The sequence below is a fragment of the Sorghum bicolor genome, chromosome 2 (assembly GCF_000003195.3).
Source record: "Sorghum bicolor cultivar BTx623 chromosome 2, Sorghum_bicolor_NCBIv3, whole genome shotgun sequence".
NCBI classification, from domain to species: Eukaryota; Viridiplantae; Streptophyta; class Magnoliopsida; order Poales; family Poaceae; genus Sorghum; species Sorghum bicolor.
In genome coordinates, this window is record NC_012871.2 from 44,063,418 (window position 1) to 44,082,404 (window position 18,987).

Genomic DNA, 18,987 nt, shown 5'->3' on the forward strand with positions numbered 1-18,987 from the left:
ACAACCCCTCATTTTTTGCCCGCCGCTCAGCCCAGTTGCAAGAAGGAAAATAGTAAGAGATTCTCACATAATTCCTTACACCGGACTCCCCTCAGAGGGCACCAAATTTTCCACAATGTTTGGCTCATCCCTTATATGTGGCTAGGTTTTGCTGAGAATAGCTTCCCCACTGCCTATACCTCCATCAGTCACCGACATCTTGCAAGCAAACCCACAATTCTCCCCAGAGAACTTCAGACCCACCATGAGCCCCTCAAGCTCCTCCATGCCACCACCATCTCTCTTTGAACTCCCCACCAGGGCCATTGTATGCGTTAGAAGTAACTGAGAAGAGGAGGAAAGAGTAGCAATTCAAGAGTCGGATAAGGTAAAGTGTATGTTGTGGATGGGACAAGATTTGAGCATATTGAACAATTTAGGCTTGATTTTGGTGTAGAAACTAGTTCAGAGCACAGGGGTTTGAGACCTCACTAGAGAGACTTATCTACCTGGCTCCAAAAACTTCAAATTTAGAAATTGATTTGTTCAGAGACAAGTCAAGTGTAATTGAAGAAACCTTGCCATTATCAGAAGACGCCTTATAAACTGGACAAACAATAATAAGCTAGCCACATCTGCTATAACAAGAAGCAAAATATCATATGCCATTGTTAAGGACGAGTATTTTTAGCCTCGTCAAGGAATCCTATTAACAAAAGTTACATTGAATCCTTTCACATATGCCATCCAAAATAAGGCTGCCCAAGGTCCACCAAGATACATGGAACCAGTCCAACACAACACGACAAACAGAGAACAATAATTGAATCAATATGCTTCTAAACTAAGAGGATTCTATGTACAACCGTCTCAAACACGAGCTTCCTATATGTCATGCGTAGACAATCAATATGAGAATCAACCATCGCCGGGCCTAACTAGGACTCCGGAGCAAATTGCACTCTTCTGCAAAGCATAAAAATACCAAATAGAGGCCCCCAAGCATATTAGAGAAGCTGCTGCCGGAGTTGTTGGTTCTCCCTTCTTAGTTGCTGCACTTCTTTTGTCAGGCCTTCCACCTTTTCCATGACCAAGTTCAGCACGCCTGACATTTCCATCTGCTTCTCGCAGAAAGGTTCATTACGTCAAAAAAGAATGTATTAAAACAAAGGGTAAACAAAAAGATTGAGCACATAGAGCGAACAAGCAATTCAAAATCATAAGTATGGGTTCAACGAACTAAAATGACAAATGTGCAAATCTCATCTAGGGTCGACAACTTATGATTGTGCCAAAGGAATGCATGACAAAAAAAAAATAGCAAGCTGCCTTTCTCTTTCAAAACAAAAGAAAAATAAGAGCAATAGTTTATTTTATTGGTAAATATCCTAGTGTTTACTTAAAAACAGATCAGATAGACATGGGTAAGGGAAGGCTCAACCAGTCTACTGTATATGCTTTCATTTCTTTCCCGTGGGTGTAGAAACAAAAAGAGCTCCTTACATAAAAAAATCACTAGAGTATGAATATTGAATAGAAAAAAAATCAAATGCATACTATAGAATCATGATGAAAAAACATTTCAAATGCAAACTAGTCTACTAGATCATCGTTTTCATCGTACATTCAGTAATAAAACAAGATAAATCTTCAATAAAGTTGTAGTACATTTCGGACAAAGAAAAAAGCAACCTCTCACAAAACGTTGCACACAGTGAGAAATTCTACTATGAACGCCGATAACACGCAACGGGTTGCCTATTAACGATTGCACGACCCCCATCGCTTTCCCAATCGGCGCGACACCCACCACCCTGCCATGGCGCGATAATGTCTCGCAGGAGCTCCACGGCAGCGGCAGTGGCCAGAAGCTTCGACGAGACCCTATCGCGCCTGCGGTAACCTCCTTCCCCTCCCCACACTGCCGCCATGGCCATGGTTGCCCCCGCCCCAACCCTGCCCGGCCGCCTCCTCCGCTCCCCGCTCCGGCGGTGTCACCGCCGCCTCCGCCTCGCCGCCGTCTCTGCCATCCCCACCGCCGGACCTGGCTGCCTCCCTCTACCCTGTTTCTAAACCCACCGGAGATGGAGAAGAGAGGGAGAGGGAGAGAAGAGAAGGAGATGAAAACTATTGGGCATCGTGCGATACAACCAGAGCGCGACAGGTTGTCAGATAGATTTTGCGTTCTACAATAGCCGCAAGAAACCATACTTTTGAACAGAACTACCAGTTCTATTTTGCAGAGTCTGCACAAGCTTTTCTCACTTCAATGGGGCAAGAAAACAGGCACACCATGATCATTGTAAAACTACAGGTTCAGGTAATCAGGTGTTTTCTACAACAGAACAAAAGAGGTTTTCTGAAACTACAGAGCAGCAATGTGTGGTTCTGTGAAATGGCTTCAAAACTAGTGTGGATATTTGACAGAAACCACGAACTATGTGTTTCCAAGAAATTAATTGAGAAAAATTGGGAGTGTGCTGATTAGACATTTGTGTTTCGCAGCAGCAAGTTCATAACTGTATCTTTATACATTATATAAACAACTAAAATAGTATCTACAGGATTTGATATCATGTAACCTTCCTGAACTTTAAAATCCTTTAACTTTCAAGATTTAAAAGGCATTGATTTCAAAAAGAGGAAGTTAATTAACTCTAATGAATGTGTTTATCTGAGCTCCAACGTTATGGTTTAACTCTCCTTTTTTTGAATTTCTAATGAATTTTTACTTAAGGTGAATTATGCAGATATATCTTGAGTTCAGAACAAATGACATCATTGACACATAGGCTAATAAACCTATGCCTCCTCAGGGAGACTCTAAACTCATAAAGCCAACAACCTGCCTCAATCATAAGGTGGTTAGCCACTACAGCCATTATAGTGGAAGGACATGCAGGTGCAAGAAACTGAATATTCATGCAACTAATACAGTATTTCAGAAGGATGCAGTTAGCATGGCAAAGGAAAGTACTAGTAGTAGAGAAAAAAATAAAAATAAAATCAGGGTGCAGTTATCACAATATGTCCACTACATTAAATTATTTCTGTATGAAAAAAAAAACAGTGCAGCTTTACTGTTGCTTGCACTAGCCTTATCATGTATTAGGCCTTATGAAACACAAGGCAGCATAAACATATGCAATATATGTTGGTGTTTGGTTGTTCTGCACATGCAAGCTGTGTTTAGTAAGATTGTGTTTGACTGCTTATATTTTGTTGCACGTGATCACCTCCATGTTCTAGTAGAAGTGGGCAAGGTGAAGATTCCATTTTTGTGGGCCTCATCAACTTGTACAAGCATGTACTTCCTACATCCCAAATTGTAAGTAGGGATGAAAATGGATCGGATATATACGGATATCACTGATATCATATTTGTTTTCATATTTTTGGTCGGATTCGGATTCGAATACGAATAATGTTAACAATGTCGGATAAGATACGATTGGATGTCGACATCATAAATTTACGATTTAAGTATTCAAATACGAATACGGTATCGAATATTGAACATTCGAACTCGGATACGAACAGATCAAAACCCCTCTAAACGAATTCGGTCTCAAATATGGTCAAAAAATATTCATACCATTTTCCCCTAATTGTAAGTCATTCCAAGAATCTTGGAGAGTCAAAGCATCTAAGTTTGACCAAATTTATATGATAGGATAATAACATTTATGATATCAACTAAGTATCATTAGATTCTTCATTAATTATATTTTCATAGTATATCTATTTGATGCCACAAAACTTTATAATTTTTTCTATAATTTTGGTCAAATTTGAGATGTTTTGACTCTCCAAGATTCTTGGAATAACTTAGAATTTGGGATCGAGGGAGTATTTCCTAATATGACCAAATCTAGCATACTGACTAATGCAGCATTTGGCCTCCTTTGAGCACTGTGCAAGCCTGCATAGGCCTCTATGGGACAAAGGTTAACTGCACAAACTAATTCAGGCAACCAAACACAGCCGATGATGCTTCTGTCCACAAATCTGATCTAGGTGAGCCCAACATACAGAACGTATGAAGATCTTGCAAGGCATTGGAGCAGGTTATATAGGTGTGTGCCATTGAGAACAAAACAAAGTCAGCTTAAAATCCAATTTGAATCTATGAGTCAAAACTAGAAGCACAAAGCAACATTACCATATTGAGCTAGAAATTTTACCTCCTGCATGTGAAACTGTCTTAAAAGTTCAATGTGGAGATTTCTCACATCCTCATGGATGGTCTTCTGGACAGACCCAAGAGATTCTTCAAGCATGCGCTGCACATACTGAAGTGAGAAGGAAGAAGCGCCATGTTGGTCAGATGAAGAACCCGTGTTCGCCAGTTGTGGTGGCACTACCCCCTAATAAATAGAATATAACAGTTCAGCAAATCATGCTGTTAAAACATTTTAGTCATACTAGTTGCACTAGTAAACAAGAACTTCTTACATTGCTTGCTAGAGGGATTGCAGATGAAGAGGCAGCTGCTGCTTCTTGTCTTGACAAAATGCTACTGAGCAACTCATCTTTTGTTTCTGCTCCTGTCTTCTTTGATTTTGGTGAACCAAATGCTGAAGCTAATCCATCACTAAATACAGATGATGAGCTCATTCTATCAGTATATGTTGTGGGTCTCCACATAGAAGTGGATTGTGCTGCTCCTGGTTGATCGGGAATCACAGATGGCATAGCTTTTGAAACATATGAGGGAAGAGAACTCTGAAGATTAGGAGAGGATGCGTCCAGGGAAGAGTGTGCATTGCTCAAGATGCCCTTGTTCTGTAGATTCATTAAAATGTTACTTGCAAGAGAACCCTTCAGTGAGTGACTGGATGCTGAAGCTGAATCTTGTAAGGCTGTAAATGCCAAGCCACCAGTTGGAAAGGCTGAAGACCCAAAGCGTGAGATATGCTGACGTTGAGTTAGCCTGTCTGGTAATGCATTTCCAGTTGCTACCTCAGGTGAAGATACAGATGAGATGCTATCCTGTACAATGCAAACATGTATAACAACATCAGAAAAAAAAGGCTATATGGTTTATATTTTCATGATGAAACATGTGCCCCCTCAAACATAAGCATATAAGTTTTTCATGAAGAACCTGTCTTGAATTTGCAGTAGACCGCCAGTCTGCAATCGGATGTGGCTCATCATTGCCTTCCATATACGAATACTTCCTGGTTGCCGAAAGTTTCTTTTCTCCTGGTTTATCATCCTTTTTTGTATCATCACTTCCATGTTCATCCCACCAGTTGCCACTAGATGGTGTGAAAGGCTGGACATCAACAAGTGGAGAAAATACATCCATATCATCCTTAAGATTATAGTTACTACGAGGAGCCTGTAGCTTTGCTAACGGTCCACCAGACAGCGGACGAGTTCTATATGGAGTTTCCTCCATAGTAGAAGAATTTGAGGTCGAAAGATAGCCACTTGTGTTTGCTGTCAAAGAAGAGCGAAGACTTGTACTGGCCACTCCAGAACCAAGACTTGTAGGTGTTGCTGAAGGCAAGGGATCTGGCATAAGAACAGATTCTTCACTAGTTCCCCCAAGAAGAGCAACTTCAGAAGAACTGTTCTCATTAACAACGACAGGCTTCGACCGTTGCCAGCATAAACCTGTCACGGCCTGAAATTGTAAATTCAGGAATGTTAAAAACAAATTAAAGAGTAGATTGTGGGAGTAAAATTTCGTGTATCAGCCTTTATTATGCAAAACTATCAGTTCATTTTAATTATTAATTTATTAATTTAAATAAATAGGACACCTTTCAATTATCAGGTTCACATGACAATGATTCAGCAAAAATACATAGGAATGTATTTCATTGCCAGAGACTTCTCTCAACTAAATACAATTTTATTTTCATCCAGGGATTTGTTGTTTCGAGAAAGAGTACAGAACATTGTTCAAGAAAAAAAAAAGGACACAGAACTACAAATGTGACGCAAAAAGGTGAAAAGACCTCCACATCACAACAAGAAAAGAAAACACTTGTGCCAGTCATTCAAAGCAAAGAACAATCATACTTGAATTACATCAGCAAACAGATGTACCAAGTCAACAACAATTTGCAGACCAAAGAGAAAAGATGATTGTGATTTCTCACCTCAGAGGTATTATATGCACGAAGGATGGTCAATGGTTTTGGTTTTCCTCGGACATCATAAAACACCACACGTCCACTATTTGTGCCCGCTGCTAATATAGTACCATCATCATTATATGCCAATGAGGAGAATGGAGCCTCATGAGGAATAGTTTGTGTTGGCCGTCTTGACCCCGAATCTAATATGTATAACTTCTTGTCAAGGCCAACTGTAGCAATTGTCTGCAAAAACAAAATAAAAGCCTCAAGTGTGGGAAAGACATTATTCATTCAGACATGAAATGCCAGCTGCATTTACAACCACAAAACCTTATCACTGGATGGTGAAATACAAACACCACTTGTGGGTGCAGAATGTTGCTTCAGCCATGAAACCTGCACAACAGCGGCTAGTCAATTCGAGAAAATTAAAGCAAGTATAAGCAGAAGAAAGCTGATCATGCAGATGAGTTATTTTAATATTTCTGAAACAAACAATGATAACCAGGCTATATCAATAGATTATATGTTTAGCCAGAATGAAGAATCAATTCAAGAAAGTAATTTTACAGTACCAGAAACAACATAATAATAATCACAGCTACATAAAGACGAGTCAAGATGAGTACTGCCTGTATTTTACCTTCAAACATCTGTCAAACAAATAAAAAACATGAAAATGTGAATTTAAGTTTCCAAGAAACAAATAGTCCTGGTGGCAAATTTGGTAAATACAGGAGCTAAGTGGCCAGCCCATCAGTTTGGCACAGGTCCAGCTTCTAGCTCCATCTCAGGTCTCAACTTCATTAACTAAAATAGTGTCTTGAGCCTCTATTTTTAAAAGGAAAGAAGCTAGTACAAAAACTTCAGAATGGGGCTTAGGCATTAATCAGGGTTGTTCAACATTGGGTCAGCGAACACTTTTCCATTCTATAGGCTAATCAGTGGCTAGGGGACGATCACCAAGGGAGCACACCGAGCTGCACAGCACCCAGGCCGCAGTCACCACAGCTCAAGGAGCCGGTTTAGTTGATTGAGTTAGTTTTATCTATTCCATTGAGTTATTAGATGGACGAGAGTAATTTTCGGAGTCAATTACATTTGTTAAGATTTGCCTATAAGGCCCAAACATTTCTTAATGAAAGGATTAGCCAGGGATTGAGATCTTATCTCCCCTAGGTGCCCAGGCACCCTATTCCACGTCTCACTATTGCCGTGCCTCCCCTGTTCCCCTAGTCGCGCGAGCATGGCTCGCCCAAATCGTCGTCGAGACTCCAAGCCTCGGCTAGTTGTTCCCCCTCCTACTTCATGTGCTCTAGTCGCCATCGTAGCAGGCACACATGCAGCTCCCATAGCCAAAACTCGCGCTTGGCAACTCTAGCCGCCTCCAAGGGAACCAAGCTCACAGGGATATCATAGGGGAGCTCGACAACGGAGGGGATCTCGGTGGGGTCTCAATCATTGGAGAGCGACAAAGCAGACAGGGGCAGCATGGCCGTGCGAGCAGAGGCAGAGGGGGATCAGGCGAGCAAACAAGCTTGCTAGGGGCAGACAGTATAAGAAGCTGATCTACCCCACTGGGCCCTGCTGACAGGAAAAGTCAAGGGCAGTTCATTTTGGAGAACTGTGGGGCAGAGGGGGTGAGGGCAATATCAGCACAAGCTACGCGTTTGCACATGGTGGGCTTATTCTTAAGCAAATGTTGGTTGAGAAGCTATGCCTAACAGGGCCTACGTGCCCTATGGAGGAACTAGCTGGCACCCTACTCCAAGCTTAGCACCTTTTAGAATACATGGAGCTAACACAACTTTCTCTAAAGGCACTACAAAAGGCCATGCTGCAAGACAAAATGTCGGTATGCACAAGAGAGTATAATGACTGTATGGTGTATATATATCATAGGGGAGCTCGACAACTGAGGGGATCTCGGTGGGGTCTCAACCATTGGAGAGCGACAAAGCAGACAGAAGCAGCATGGCCTCGCGAGCTGAGGCAGAGGGAGATCAGGCGAGCAAACAAGCGCAAGCTACGCGTTTTCACATGGTGGGCTTATTCCTAAGCTAATGTTGGTTGAGAAGCTGTGCCTAACAGGGCCTACGTGCCCTATGAAGGAACTAGCTGGCACCCTACTCCAAGCTTAGCACCTTTTAGAATACATGGAGCGAACACAGCTTTCTCTACAGGCACTACAAAAGGCCATGCTGCAAGACAAAATCGGTATGCACAAGAGAGTATAATGAATGTATGGTGTGTGTGTATATATATAGGACATGTTTTTCCTACACGTGTGTGTAGTTACTCCCATGTTTATATCTCACGATTTAGGGTGTATATGACTGGACGAAATGTATGTAGATGAAGTATATGACCATACTAGACCATTTAGGGTGATATGTATGTTAAGTATGCATGCATACATAGAGTATGCGGTTATACTTATTATATATACTACAGTAGTGGCATTTTAGTACGATATTAAAAAATATGGATTTCTTTGAAAAATTTTCGCGTGGTAAGATCTAGAGTATCTTAATATGAGTATATAAACATACTCGAACCGATAAACAAGTATGAACACATACGCAATGTGGTTTATTGAAGATGGGGGTAACTATCATAATAACTTTCCCTATCATCTATATGATAAGATGTCTTGAAGGCTGCATTTTATTTTGACTTTAAAGGTTAACTCTATAACACTTGAACAACAGAAGAATATAAGTACAACATAAGCAGAACCCCATGGAATCTGGTACCTTTGGAGACTTTGCAGTTGTATCCCAAAGATGCACAGAACCATCATCTCCAGCTGTCACCAACAAATGCCTACTATTTCGTGAATAATCAAGCACTCTCAGAACCTGACCATGCATAAATAATTCAGGAAAACTAATAAATACACAAGGTCAAAATTTAAAATTCAGGTACTCCTAGGCCCTAATGCAAGGCATGTGTGTTTTACATAAAAACACAAAGAAGTAAATGAATTTACCTGTCCATTTGGATCGCTAAGTTCAGCAGCACGTGCACCAGAAGCAAGATTATGAAGAATCAGGTCCCCCTTCATGCTGATCGATGCCAAATGTTCATCTTTGCAGTTATACATTACGCCAGTAATTGTGTCAGTGTGACCGCTTAGCCATTTGATACATCTCTTTCGCTGCAAATCCCATATCCTAACAATATGGCCGCTTCCACCAGAGCAGAGATATCGAGAACCTTTGTTGCTAAAACTGATAGAATAAAGGCACTCCTAATAAGAAAGTATAGGTTGCCAGGATCAGCCACGGGCACATATTTACCAAATAAAGTTATAGAGGTTTGAAATATCATCAGATGATTATTCAGTAATCCCACGAATGCACGCAGAGAGAGATAGAGAGAGAGCATTGCATATGCTCAACTGCTCAAGTTAGATGCTGGGTAGGAAATTTCAGAAGAACCAAGCACCTGTGAGGCTTTTATTTGTTAAAGTGCTAAACATTTAAAGAATAGAAAATAAATCTATATTAGGGTATAAAAGAAAGAAACACAATAAAACAAACTAACATATATAGCGAAAAGATGTCACTGATGGATAAGTCTTTGTACTGTGGTCTTTGTGGGGCTGCAGCACATGGTCCTTGTGACCCTGCCAGGTGGTATTTGCTGCCCATCTAGGACAGCATCTTGGACTAGCTTTAGGACAGCATCTTAGGACAGCATCTTTAGGACAGCATCTTAGGACAGCAGTTAGGCTAGGACAGCATCTTAGGACAGCAGTTAGGCTAGGACAGCATCTTAGACTAGCATCTTGGCATATGCTTGGCTGAATAGCAGCCTATAAATATGTATTCCCAACCCCTCAGGTTGGCATGGCATTGTGCGAGAAGTAAAGCAGAAAATTGTCGCAACTCCTAGTGTCATCCTCTCCCTCGATGAGTTAGAATTCTGCTACTACCTAGGCCTTGTTTAGTTCCAAAATTTTTGGCAAAATGAGCACTGTAGCAATTTCGTTTGTATTTAACAAATATTGTTCAATCATGGACTAACTAGGCTCAAAAGATTCGTCTCGTCAATTTCGACTAAACTGTGCAATTAGTTTTTATTTTTATCTATATTTAATACTCCATGCATACGTCTAAAGATTCGATGTGACGGGGAATCTGAAAAATTTTACAAAATTTTTGGGGAACTAAACAAGGCCCTAGAGTAAGAATTCAACAACTAACAACTGGTATCGGAGCCATACTATCCTATAGCCTGAGCATCTCCTGCTCATCTCCTTTCCTAGCCTCACAGCAGCCCCAGCCGGTAGCAGCAGCAGCTCCGGCTGTCCCTGCTCACTCCTCTCCCTCTACGCAGGCGAGCAGCAGCTCGTATGAAGCAGCCCTCTCTCCACGCAGCAGCCCCTCGGTAGCACGCCATGTCCGCAGGGCAGTCTCAGCGCTCGGTCACCTCGAGCACACGGAGTCGGCAGGAGGCTGAGCTCGCCACATCAGAGAAACGCGAGCGAGCGGCGGCAGAGACCGCTGCAGCGGTGGCAAGGGCATCAAGGCTGGCAGCGGCAGAGCTGGCAGCAGCCAGAGCGGAGGCAGAAGCAGCGGCGGCAGCGGAGGTCGACGTTCTGCGCGGCAGCATTAGCAGCTCCATCTCTGCTGACGATAGCGCCGACGCAGACCTCGACGTGCTGGCGAGGGAGGCAGCGCGAGAGGCGGGCGGTGCGGTGGGCAGCCACGCACGCCCACGAACGCGGCAGCAGCCCAGACAGGCGCGGTCGCGCTAACGGCGGTGGCGCTCCAAGAGGAGGCGCGCATGGCGGTGGCGCTCCTGGAGGAGGAGCGCACGACAACGGCGGCGGATGGGTCAATGGAGAGCGCAGCCTTCACAGGCGGCGTGACTCTCTCTCCCCAGACCGGAACCGTGGTTACCACAGGTTCCAGGTTGTTGTCAAGGACATCGGCCCTAGCGGTGGGTGGCCTACTCTCACCTTGACCAACTACGTCGAGTGGGCTGCGGTGATGAAGGTGAGGCTCCAAGTGCGGCACATGTGGGAGGCAGTCCGGTACGGCTACGTCGACTACGACCAGGATCGACGGGCGCTGGATGCCCTCATTGCTGCAGTCCCGCCCGAGATGCAGTTCTCGCTTTCCAACAAGCGGACTGCCAAGGAGGCTTGGGACGCCATCACTGCAGCACGCGTCGGCAGCGATCGCACCAACAAGTCCACGCTGCAGGCACATCGCAAGGAGTGGGAAAACCTGGCTTGCTCTTCGTCTCAACACTATGCTCCAGAAGTTGGTGCAGTTTGGCGACGACACCTATAGCGAGGAGAGAGCTATCGAGAAGCTCTTTCGCTGCATCCCCCAAGAAGTACAAGCAGATGGCTCGCTCGATCGAGTCTTTGTTGGACCACTCCACGATGACGATCGAGGAGGCGATAGGTTGCCTCAACGTCGTCAATAGTGATGAGCCACAGTCTCTCTCGGGGCCCGTCAACATTGGCAGGAAGCTCCTTCTCACTCTGGAGCAGTGGGATGCCTGCCAAGGTGACAAGAAGGGGCAGTCCTCTTCTACGACAGGCGGCCGAAAGCCGCGCAAGGCGCGCAAAGGCGCCCAGGCCGAGGCGCGAGGACGTGCCGAGGGTGACGGCCACGGAGGCGCCCAGGGCGGCGCTGCCAGCCAACACAAGCCACGAGACAATGCCTGCCGCAACTACGGCTAGCTTGGCCGTTGGGCCAAGGACTGTCAACAGCCACGATGCGGCCAGGCCCACATAGGAGGAGCCGGCTCTATTCATAACACATGCTAGCATCGAGCTATCTCCAACAGCACTGGCCGCAGCGGCTCTCCTCCACCTTGACGAGCCGAAAGCACACGCCCTCCTCGGCTACGACTCCGGCAACGACAAGACTGACGGGTGGTGCCTTGACACCGGCGCCACCCAGCACATGACCGGTCGACAGGAGTTCTTCGCCGAGCTTGACTCCAGCGTCCGAGGCTTCGTCAAGTTTGGGGATGCCTCTAGCGTGGAGATCAAGGGTGTCGGCTCCGTCATCTTCTCCGCGATGTCTGGTGAGCACAAGCCGCTCACCGGAGTCTACTACATCCCCGCACTGAGGAACTCTATCATCTGCTTGGGACAGCTGGATGAGAACGGTTCGCGCGCGAAGGTCGAGCACGGGGTCATGAAGATTTGGGATCGCAATCGTCGCCTTCTTGCCAAGGTAACCAGAGGCACAAATCAACTCTATATCCTCAACGTGCAGGTGGCACAACCCCTCCGTCTCGTTGCTCATCGGGACGACGAGGCGCGGCACGAGCGCTTCGGGCACCTTCACTTTGAGGCTTTGAAGCGGCTCAGTGCCACGGAGATGGTGCGAGGCCTGCCGTGCCTTGACCGTGTGGAGCAGTTCTGCAACATCTGCATGTTGACGAAGCAGAGGTGACTCCCCTTTCCCCAGCAGGTGAGTTTCCAAGCCGAGAGGCTCGAGCTCGTGCACGGGGACTTGTGTGGCCCAGTAACACTAGCCACACCGGGAGAACGACGCTACTTCCACGCTAAAGGGGATGGGCTTCGAGCAAAGCCCGCATGAAGTGGCCATCTACCGGCAGGGCAGTGGAGGAAATGCCCTGCTGTTGGGTGTCTACGTTGACGACTGATGAAGGCCACCTTCTAGATGAGTGACCTGGGGCCTCTCTTTCTACCTGGGAATCGAGGTGCACCAGGATGACTCCGGGATCACACTTCGACAAACCGCCTATGCCAAGCGCATCGTTGAGCTAGCTGGGCTCACCGACTACAGGCTGAAGCTAAGCCGTGACAGCATGACGGAGGAGGTGTACGCTACGCAGTATCGGCGTCTTGTGGGGAGCCTTCGCTACCTCGCCCACACCCAACCAGACTTGGCGTTCTCCATCGGCTACGTTAGTCGGTTCATGCAACGACCGACGACTGAGCACCAGCAGGCTGTGAAGAGGATCATCCGCTACGTTGCGGGGACTCTCGACCACGCCCTCTACTACCCGAGGTGTCCTGGCGCGGCACACTTCGTCGGATACAGCGACAGTGATCTCACGGGCAACGTCGACACCAGTAAGAGCACAAGCGGGATTCTCTTCTTCCTCGGCAAGTGCCTCGTTAGCCGGCAGTCAGTCAAGCAACAGGTGGTGGCCCTGTCTAGCTGCGAGGCCAAGTACATAGCGGCTTCCACAGCTTCGACTCAGGCGCTCTGGCTCGCTCGACTGCTTGGTGATCTCCTCGGCAGAGACACTGAAGCGGTGGAGCTCAGGGTGGACAGCAAGTCCGCTTTGGCCCTGGCAAAGAACGTTGTTTTCCATGAACGGAGCAAACACATCCGGGTGAAGTACCACTTCATCCGAGGCTGCTTGGATGAAGGAAGCATCAAGGCGAGCTACATCAACACCAAGGATCAGCTTGCGGACCTGCTCACCAAGCCTCTTGGGAGGGTCAAGTTCCTTGAGCTCTGCTCCAGGATCGGGATGGTTCAACTTTCCCAAAAGACGACGCACAAGATTTAGGGGAAGAATGATGGATAAGTCTTTGTACTGTGGTCTTTGTGGGGCTGCAGCACATGGTCCTTGTGACCCTGCTGCATGGTGGTCTTTGCTGCCGATCTGGGACAGCATTTTGGACTAGCTTTAGGACAGCATCTTAGGACAGCATCTTTAGGACAGCATCTTAGGACAGCAGTTAGGCTAGGACAGCATCTTAGACTAGCATCTTGGCATATGCTTGGCTGAATAGCAGCCTATAAATATGTATCCCCAACCCCTCAGGTTGGCATGGCATTGTGTGAGAAATAAACTAGAAAATTGTCGCAACTCCTAGTGTCATCCTCTCCCTCGATGAGAGTTAGAATTCTGCTACTACCTAGAGTAAGAATTCAGCGACTAACGGTCACTATAGTCGCCAATGTTCCTTTGTTGCCACAGCCAAGAAAAAGTCTAAAAAATCAAAAATTCAAATGGACTAAAACACAAAAACAGTAGTGCTAAAACGAACTATTTGGCCCTCAGGTATTATTTGGGTCGATCATTTCATTTTTGTCCTCAAAACTGCTTGTCCAGAGAAAAGGCATGGCTCAATGCATGTAGTTAGTCCAAATTTAGCATGTTTATCATGAAAGGAAAAAGGTAAGCAATGAAATAAGCAATATAGCAATGCCTATGAAAAAAGATGTGAAATTTCCATCCTGACATTACTAATTGATAAACAGGTAACATTTTCAGAAACTGCTTGATAAATCCCCAATAAGAGTGGCACATGCATGGTTGTAGTCATAACATTAGCACAGAAACATACTAATGCCTGATACCTCTATGTCATCACCACGGTCAACAGTTGATGTTGGTAGTTGTCCTACATTTTGACCCTTTTTATGCCACAATGAGATCCTTTTATCATCCCCAGCACTTGCTACAATAAGATCTGCACGTTAAGAGCAAATGGTTGTTAGTGCTAGTGCTTTTATTTGCCGTTTTACAGTGCAAACAATGAGGAATCATTTTTTCAACATATTGAGGTTCTGTTTCAAAAAAAACATATGGAGGGTAATATCTTGTAGAAGTATATTCAGTTAGGAAACAATGGAACGCTGAATGTAACATAACAGATTTTACACTAAAAATAAAGAAAACCAAAAATGTTTCTCAGCGTTTACTTGTGAAACATAGAAAAAATATATTAATAAAGTTATCTATCACTCACTGCAGGAAAGAAATGGATATCCTGTCCTTTACCATAACAGGTCACTGGTTTGGTTGATGTATGTGTAAGCATGTAAATACAAATAAACATGATGGAAAGGCTAGAAGTTGACATTTTAGCCTCATTGCTCTAGGATCTACCCTACGAATTCACCAGATTTTCATTCCTAGATCCACACCAAAAAAACGTCCCCCACTAAGAAGCCTTCCATCCATGCACCCAGAAAAGTGTACCTAGAAAAACGACAACTTTAAAATGGACTGTCCAGATTTATTCTAATCCTTCTCTCTCCTTACTCAAATCCAAGGGCCACAATTGCATGTGTCAACCTCCTCTAGCTCTTGATGCCGCGCCCCATCCACTCTCGCTCTCAGCCCACGGTTCGATCTCCCACAACTACAAGTCCTTTTTTCTAAAAAAAAATCCCCTCTTCGCACGCAGTGCCACCATCGTCAACGGGCAAGGCCACGGCGGGGCGCCGCCTCTGGCGTCGAGAGGCTACCAGGTGAAGCTCTTCGACTACGTAGCCAATCTCGTCGGGTAGGGCGTCCAGGCCATGCTCACCAAGCACAACGACCAGCTTGCCTCCCTCGCCCATGACCCCTTCGTGCGCGCAACTAGATCCGCCACAATGTCACGACCGACGTCGATGTCAGGTACCAATACTACAAGCTCCACTGCCCCCACCGTCGTGGCAGCAAGCCCTGCTGTCATGGGGCCCCCATCGATGCGGACATCTTGCGTCCGCCGTCACCGCCCCGCCGCGGGGTGCCGTGTGTCTAAGTCGTGCACCACCGCCCCAACGCGGACATTGCATCCTCGGCGTCCATCCTGCTCAGAGAACGTCGTCTTCAAGGCCACAGTCTTCGGCTTGCAAGCACTAAGCAGCAGTCCGACAGAGGCAGCAGGTACATCTCGAATTGCTGTTAATACACCAATCATGCAATCTAACCTGCTACCGTTCTCTCTTAATCATGGTTCTTTTTCCATTCAAATTCTCCCTTATGACTTAAGTGTCTAGTCACGTTAATCAAATCAGATTTGAACAAGAGACATTAGGTATTGCTGGTGGTCACGGAATGACGATCAACACAGACAGCCAAAGTACACAAAGCCATAGGATATGCAAAATTGATTTTAGGATTAGGGTGTTAGATTATTGGAAGATTTTTTTTTTGTACAACGCTAGATTATTTTATTTCAATTGTGCAGATCTCAATTTTCACTTGTGATTCGGTAAGGCTTTTTATTGTGATAATAATATGATGGTCCTTTTACCAGGCCAATCCTGATTTTAGATAAAACATTGAAAGGAGTTTTCTTGGATGACCTTGCTCCATCTCTGTGATATGAGCTAAGTAGAACATGGCATGGTGCCTGTGAAGTTTGTCGCGTCCTAGAGTTAGAGCTTTATGATGGAAAGACTCAGTCTGAAATACTAACTGATGGTCCATTCTTGGTGGATTTTTATATATGACTAAATTTGGGAGATCTGGTTGCAAAACAGAATAATGGATTTATTGGACCAATTTTCCTTGCTTGGTAGATTCAATTCTAATTTAGGAGTGCGCTATTGTATATATTGAGTTAACAAGCCCTAGATATGAATATTCACACCCATAAAACATTTTGCTCTTGCAGAAGTTGAGCGCCTTGATAATTCACCATTTAGATATTTCTTGGGGAAACTATATGTTGAAAATTAGAACCATGCTTATATTTGGTCTACCTGAAATGCCGCCGTGCCGTTAGCACAGGCACTATACTAGTATATTGCAAATAACTCAAAGCATTAGCAGCGAAGGTAGCCATAACTAACATCTGAGGTATGATAGTTTTGCTAAGGGACAAATAGTTGTCCTGTGGGGGAAAACCTACACTAGGAGACGCCGAGCCAGGGATGTCCGGCGGGCAGCAGAGTGCGCGGGCGCGCGCGGCACCGCGGGCAGCATGGCGAGCGCGGACTCCTCGCACGCAGTCCAGGAGGCCACGACTTAGTTTTATTTGGATAGATTAGTGGAGATTTGTTTCCTCTGTTAGTTGGCCGATGGCCCTTTTTATTCCTTGTAAACCGAGACTTTTGGTTAAGCAAGATTAGAACCTTTTCTTCCTCCTCTCGTTCTCAAGCCCAGGCAGCCGTGAGGGGCATAACCTCCGCTACTAGAAGACATGGCAGGAGACTACGAGCTTCGTAGTCGAGGGCCAGCTACCCGTGATCATTACGCCCTTGACAACCTAGTATCTCAGTCTCGTCGATCCTCGCCCACCAACACCAGCCAATCCACCGCAGCAGCCGCGCCCAACCCTAGACCACCGCCGTCGCCCACTCCTCCGTGAACCAGCCAACCACCATGAGCGAACCCTCCCTCGCCGATGTCTTGGCCTCGATCAAGACCCTCACCACGGAGATGACGGCCATGAAGGCTGACATCGCGATCCTGAAGGACCAGCCTCATTCGTCGGCCGCCAGCAACGACGACCGCCGCTTCGAGGACCTACGCGACATCGACCTTCCCCCCCCCCGGCCTAAGAAGTGGGACTTCCCCCGTTTCGATGGCACGACCGATCCGCTACTCTTCCTCAACAAATTCAAGGCGTACTTCCGCCACCATCGTACCATGGCTGAGGAGCGCGTCGGCATGGCGTCCTACCACCTGGACGACGTCGCGCAACTCTGGTACACTCAGCTCTTGGAAGACGAGGGTGCTCCGACGTGGGGGCGCTTCAAGGAGCTCTTGAACCTGGGCTTCGGGCCACTTCTCCGTTCGGCCCCGCTCTTCGAGCTCTCCGAGTGCCGGCGCACGGGCACGGTGGAGTACTCCAACCAATTCCAGGCCCTCCTACCTCGCGCAGGACGCCTCGACGAGGCTCAACGCGTTCAGCTCTTCACTGGCGGACTCCTGCCGCCCCTGAGTCACGTCGTCCGCATTCATCACCCGGAAACCCTCGCCACCGCTATGAACTTGGCACGCCAAGTGGAACTGATGGAGCACGACAGGCCGGCGCAGCACCAGCCTCGCCTGCCCCAGCGCGGCGCTCCACCACCGGCCGCTCCCAAGGCCGCCCTACCAGCACCGGCGCCACTCCTGGCGCTCCCGGCGCCCCCGGCAGCCGCCCAGCAAGGCCGCGGTGAGGGTAACCCACGGCGTCTCACCCAGGAGGAGATGGCAGAACGCCGCTGTCTCGGTTTGTGCTTCAACTGCAACGAGAAGTTCACCCGCGGCCACAATCGGTTCTACCGCCGGCTATTCTTCCTCGACGGTGTGGAGATTGATGAGGACGGGGGCGCGGGCACTGACGCAGCAGACGCCGCGGGGGATACGGAGGCGCCTGTTTTCTCCCTGCATGCCGTCGCTGGCGTCCCCATCGCAGACACGATCCAACTCCAGGTGACCGTGGGAGCCACCTCTCTCCTCGCACTGCTCGACGGCGGCTCCACCCATAGCTTCATCGGCGAGGAGGCGGCGCGACGTGCAGGCCGGCCGATCCAGCCCAGCCCGCGCATGTCGGCTATCATCGCCAACGGCGAGCGCGTCTCCTGCCCGGGAGTCATCCGGAACGCGCCGTTCTCCATCGACGGCACCACATTCCACACCGACTTATTTGTGATGCCCCTCGCTGGTTATGACATGGTGCTCGGTACACGGTGGCTCGGCACACTGGGTCCCATTGTGTGGGATTTCGCCACCCGTTCGATGGCGTTCCAGCGCGGCGAGCAACACTTCTCCTGGACGGGCGTGGCCTCGCCATCTACAGCGCAGTTGCGCACCCTCGCAGCGGCCAGTGGGACGCTCCTGGACGAGCTCCTGGTCGCATATGACGACGTCTTCGGCGAACCCACGGGCCTTCCCCCACCGCGCGGCCGGGATCACGCCATCGTCCTCAAACCTGGCTCCGCCCCCCTCGCTGTTCGCCCGTACTGCTACCAAGCAGCACACAAAGACGAGCTGGAACGCCAGTGCGCCGCGATGATCGAGCAGGGTGTCGTTCGCCGCAGCGACTCGCCTTTCTCTTCGCCGGTCCTCCTCGTCAAGAAGGCTGACGGCTCATGGCGCTTCTGTGTCGATTACCGCGCCCTCAACGCACTCACCATCAAGGACGCTTTTCTGATACCCGTCGTCGATGAGCTGCTCGACGAGCTCCATGGCGCCCGCTTCTTCACCAAGCTCGACCTCCGGTCGGGGTACCATCAAGTTCGGATGC

At 47.4% G+C, this 18,987-nt stretch overlaps 1 protein-coding gene across 1 annotated transcript; it reads right to left on the minus strand.

Annotated features, from left to right (window-relative positions):
- On the minus strand, nucleotides 593-15,382 carry LOC110432693 (protein NEDD1). The gene is made up of 10 exons (XM_021453474.1): nucleotides 15,232-15,382; nucleotides 14,393-14,505; nucleotides 9,067-9,327; nucleotides 8,831-8,935; nucleotides 6,405-6,470; nucleotides 6,096-6,317; nucleotides 5,087-5,614; nucleotides 4,435-4,971; nucleotides 4,164-4,346; nucleotides 593-1,097 (listed from the first exon to the last, which is right to left on the minus strand). The coding sequence occupies exons 1-10, from the start codon at nucleotides 15,380-15,382 to the stop codon at nucleotides 987-989; spliced, it is 2,277 nt and encodes a 758-aa protein (XP_021309149.1). The 3' UTR covers nucleotides 593-986.

What these genes read in the sequence shown, in the direction of transcription:
- LOC110432693 (XM_021453474.1), bottom strand. Translation starts at nt 15,382, where the DNA reads ATGGGCGAGGGAGGCAAGCTGGTCGTTGTGCTTGGTGAGCATGGCCTG. An exon ending in ACCGTGGTGATGACATAGAG is followed by an intron (nt 9,328 to 14,392) that starts GTATCAGGCATT and finishes CTTTCTTATTAG; the next exon opens with GAGTGCCTTTATTCTATCAG. An exon ending in GACAGTTTCACATGCAGGAG is followed by an intron (nt 1,098 to 4,163) that starts GTAAAATTTCTA and finishes TGCGAGAAGCAG; the next exon opens with ATGGAAATGTCAGGCGTGCT.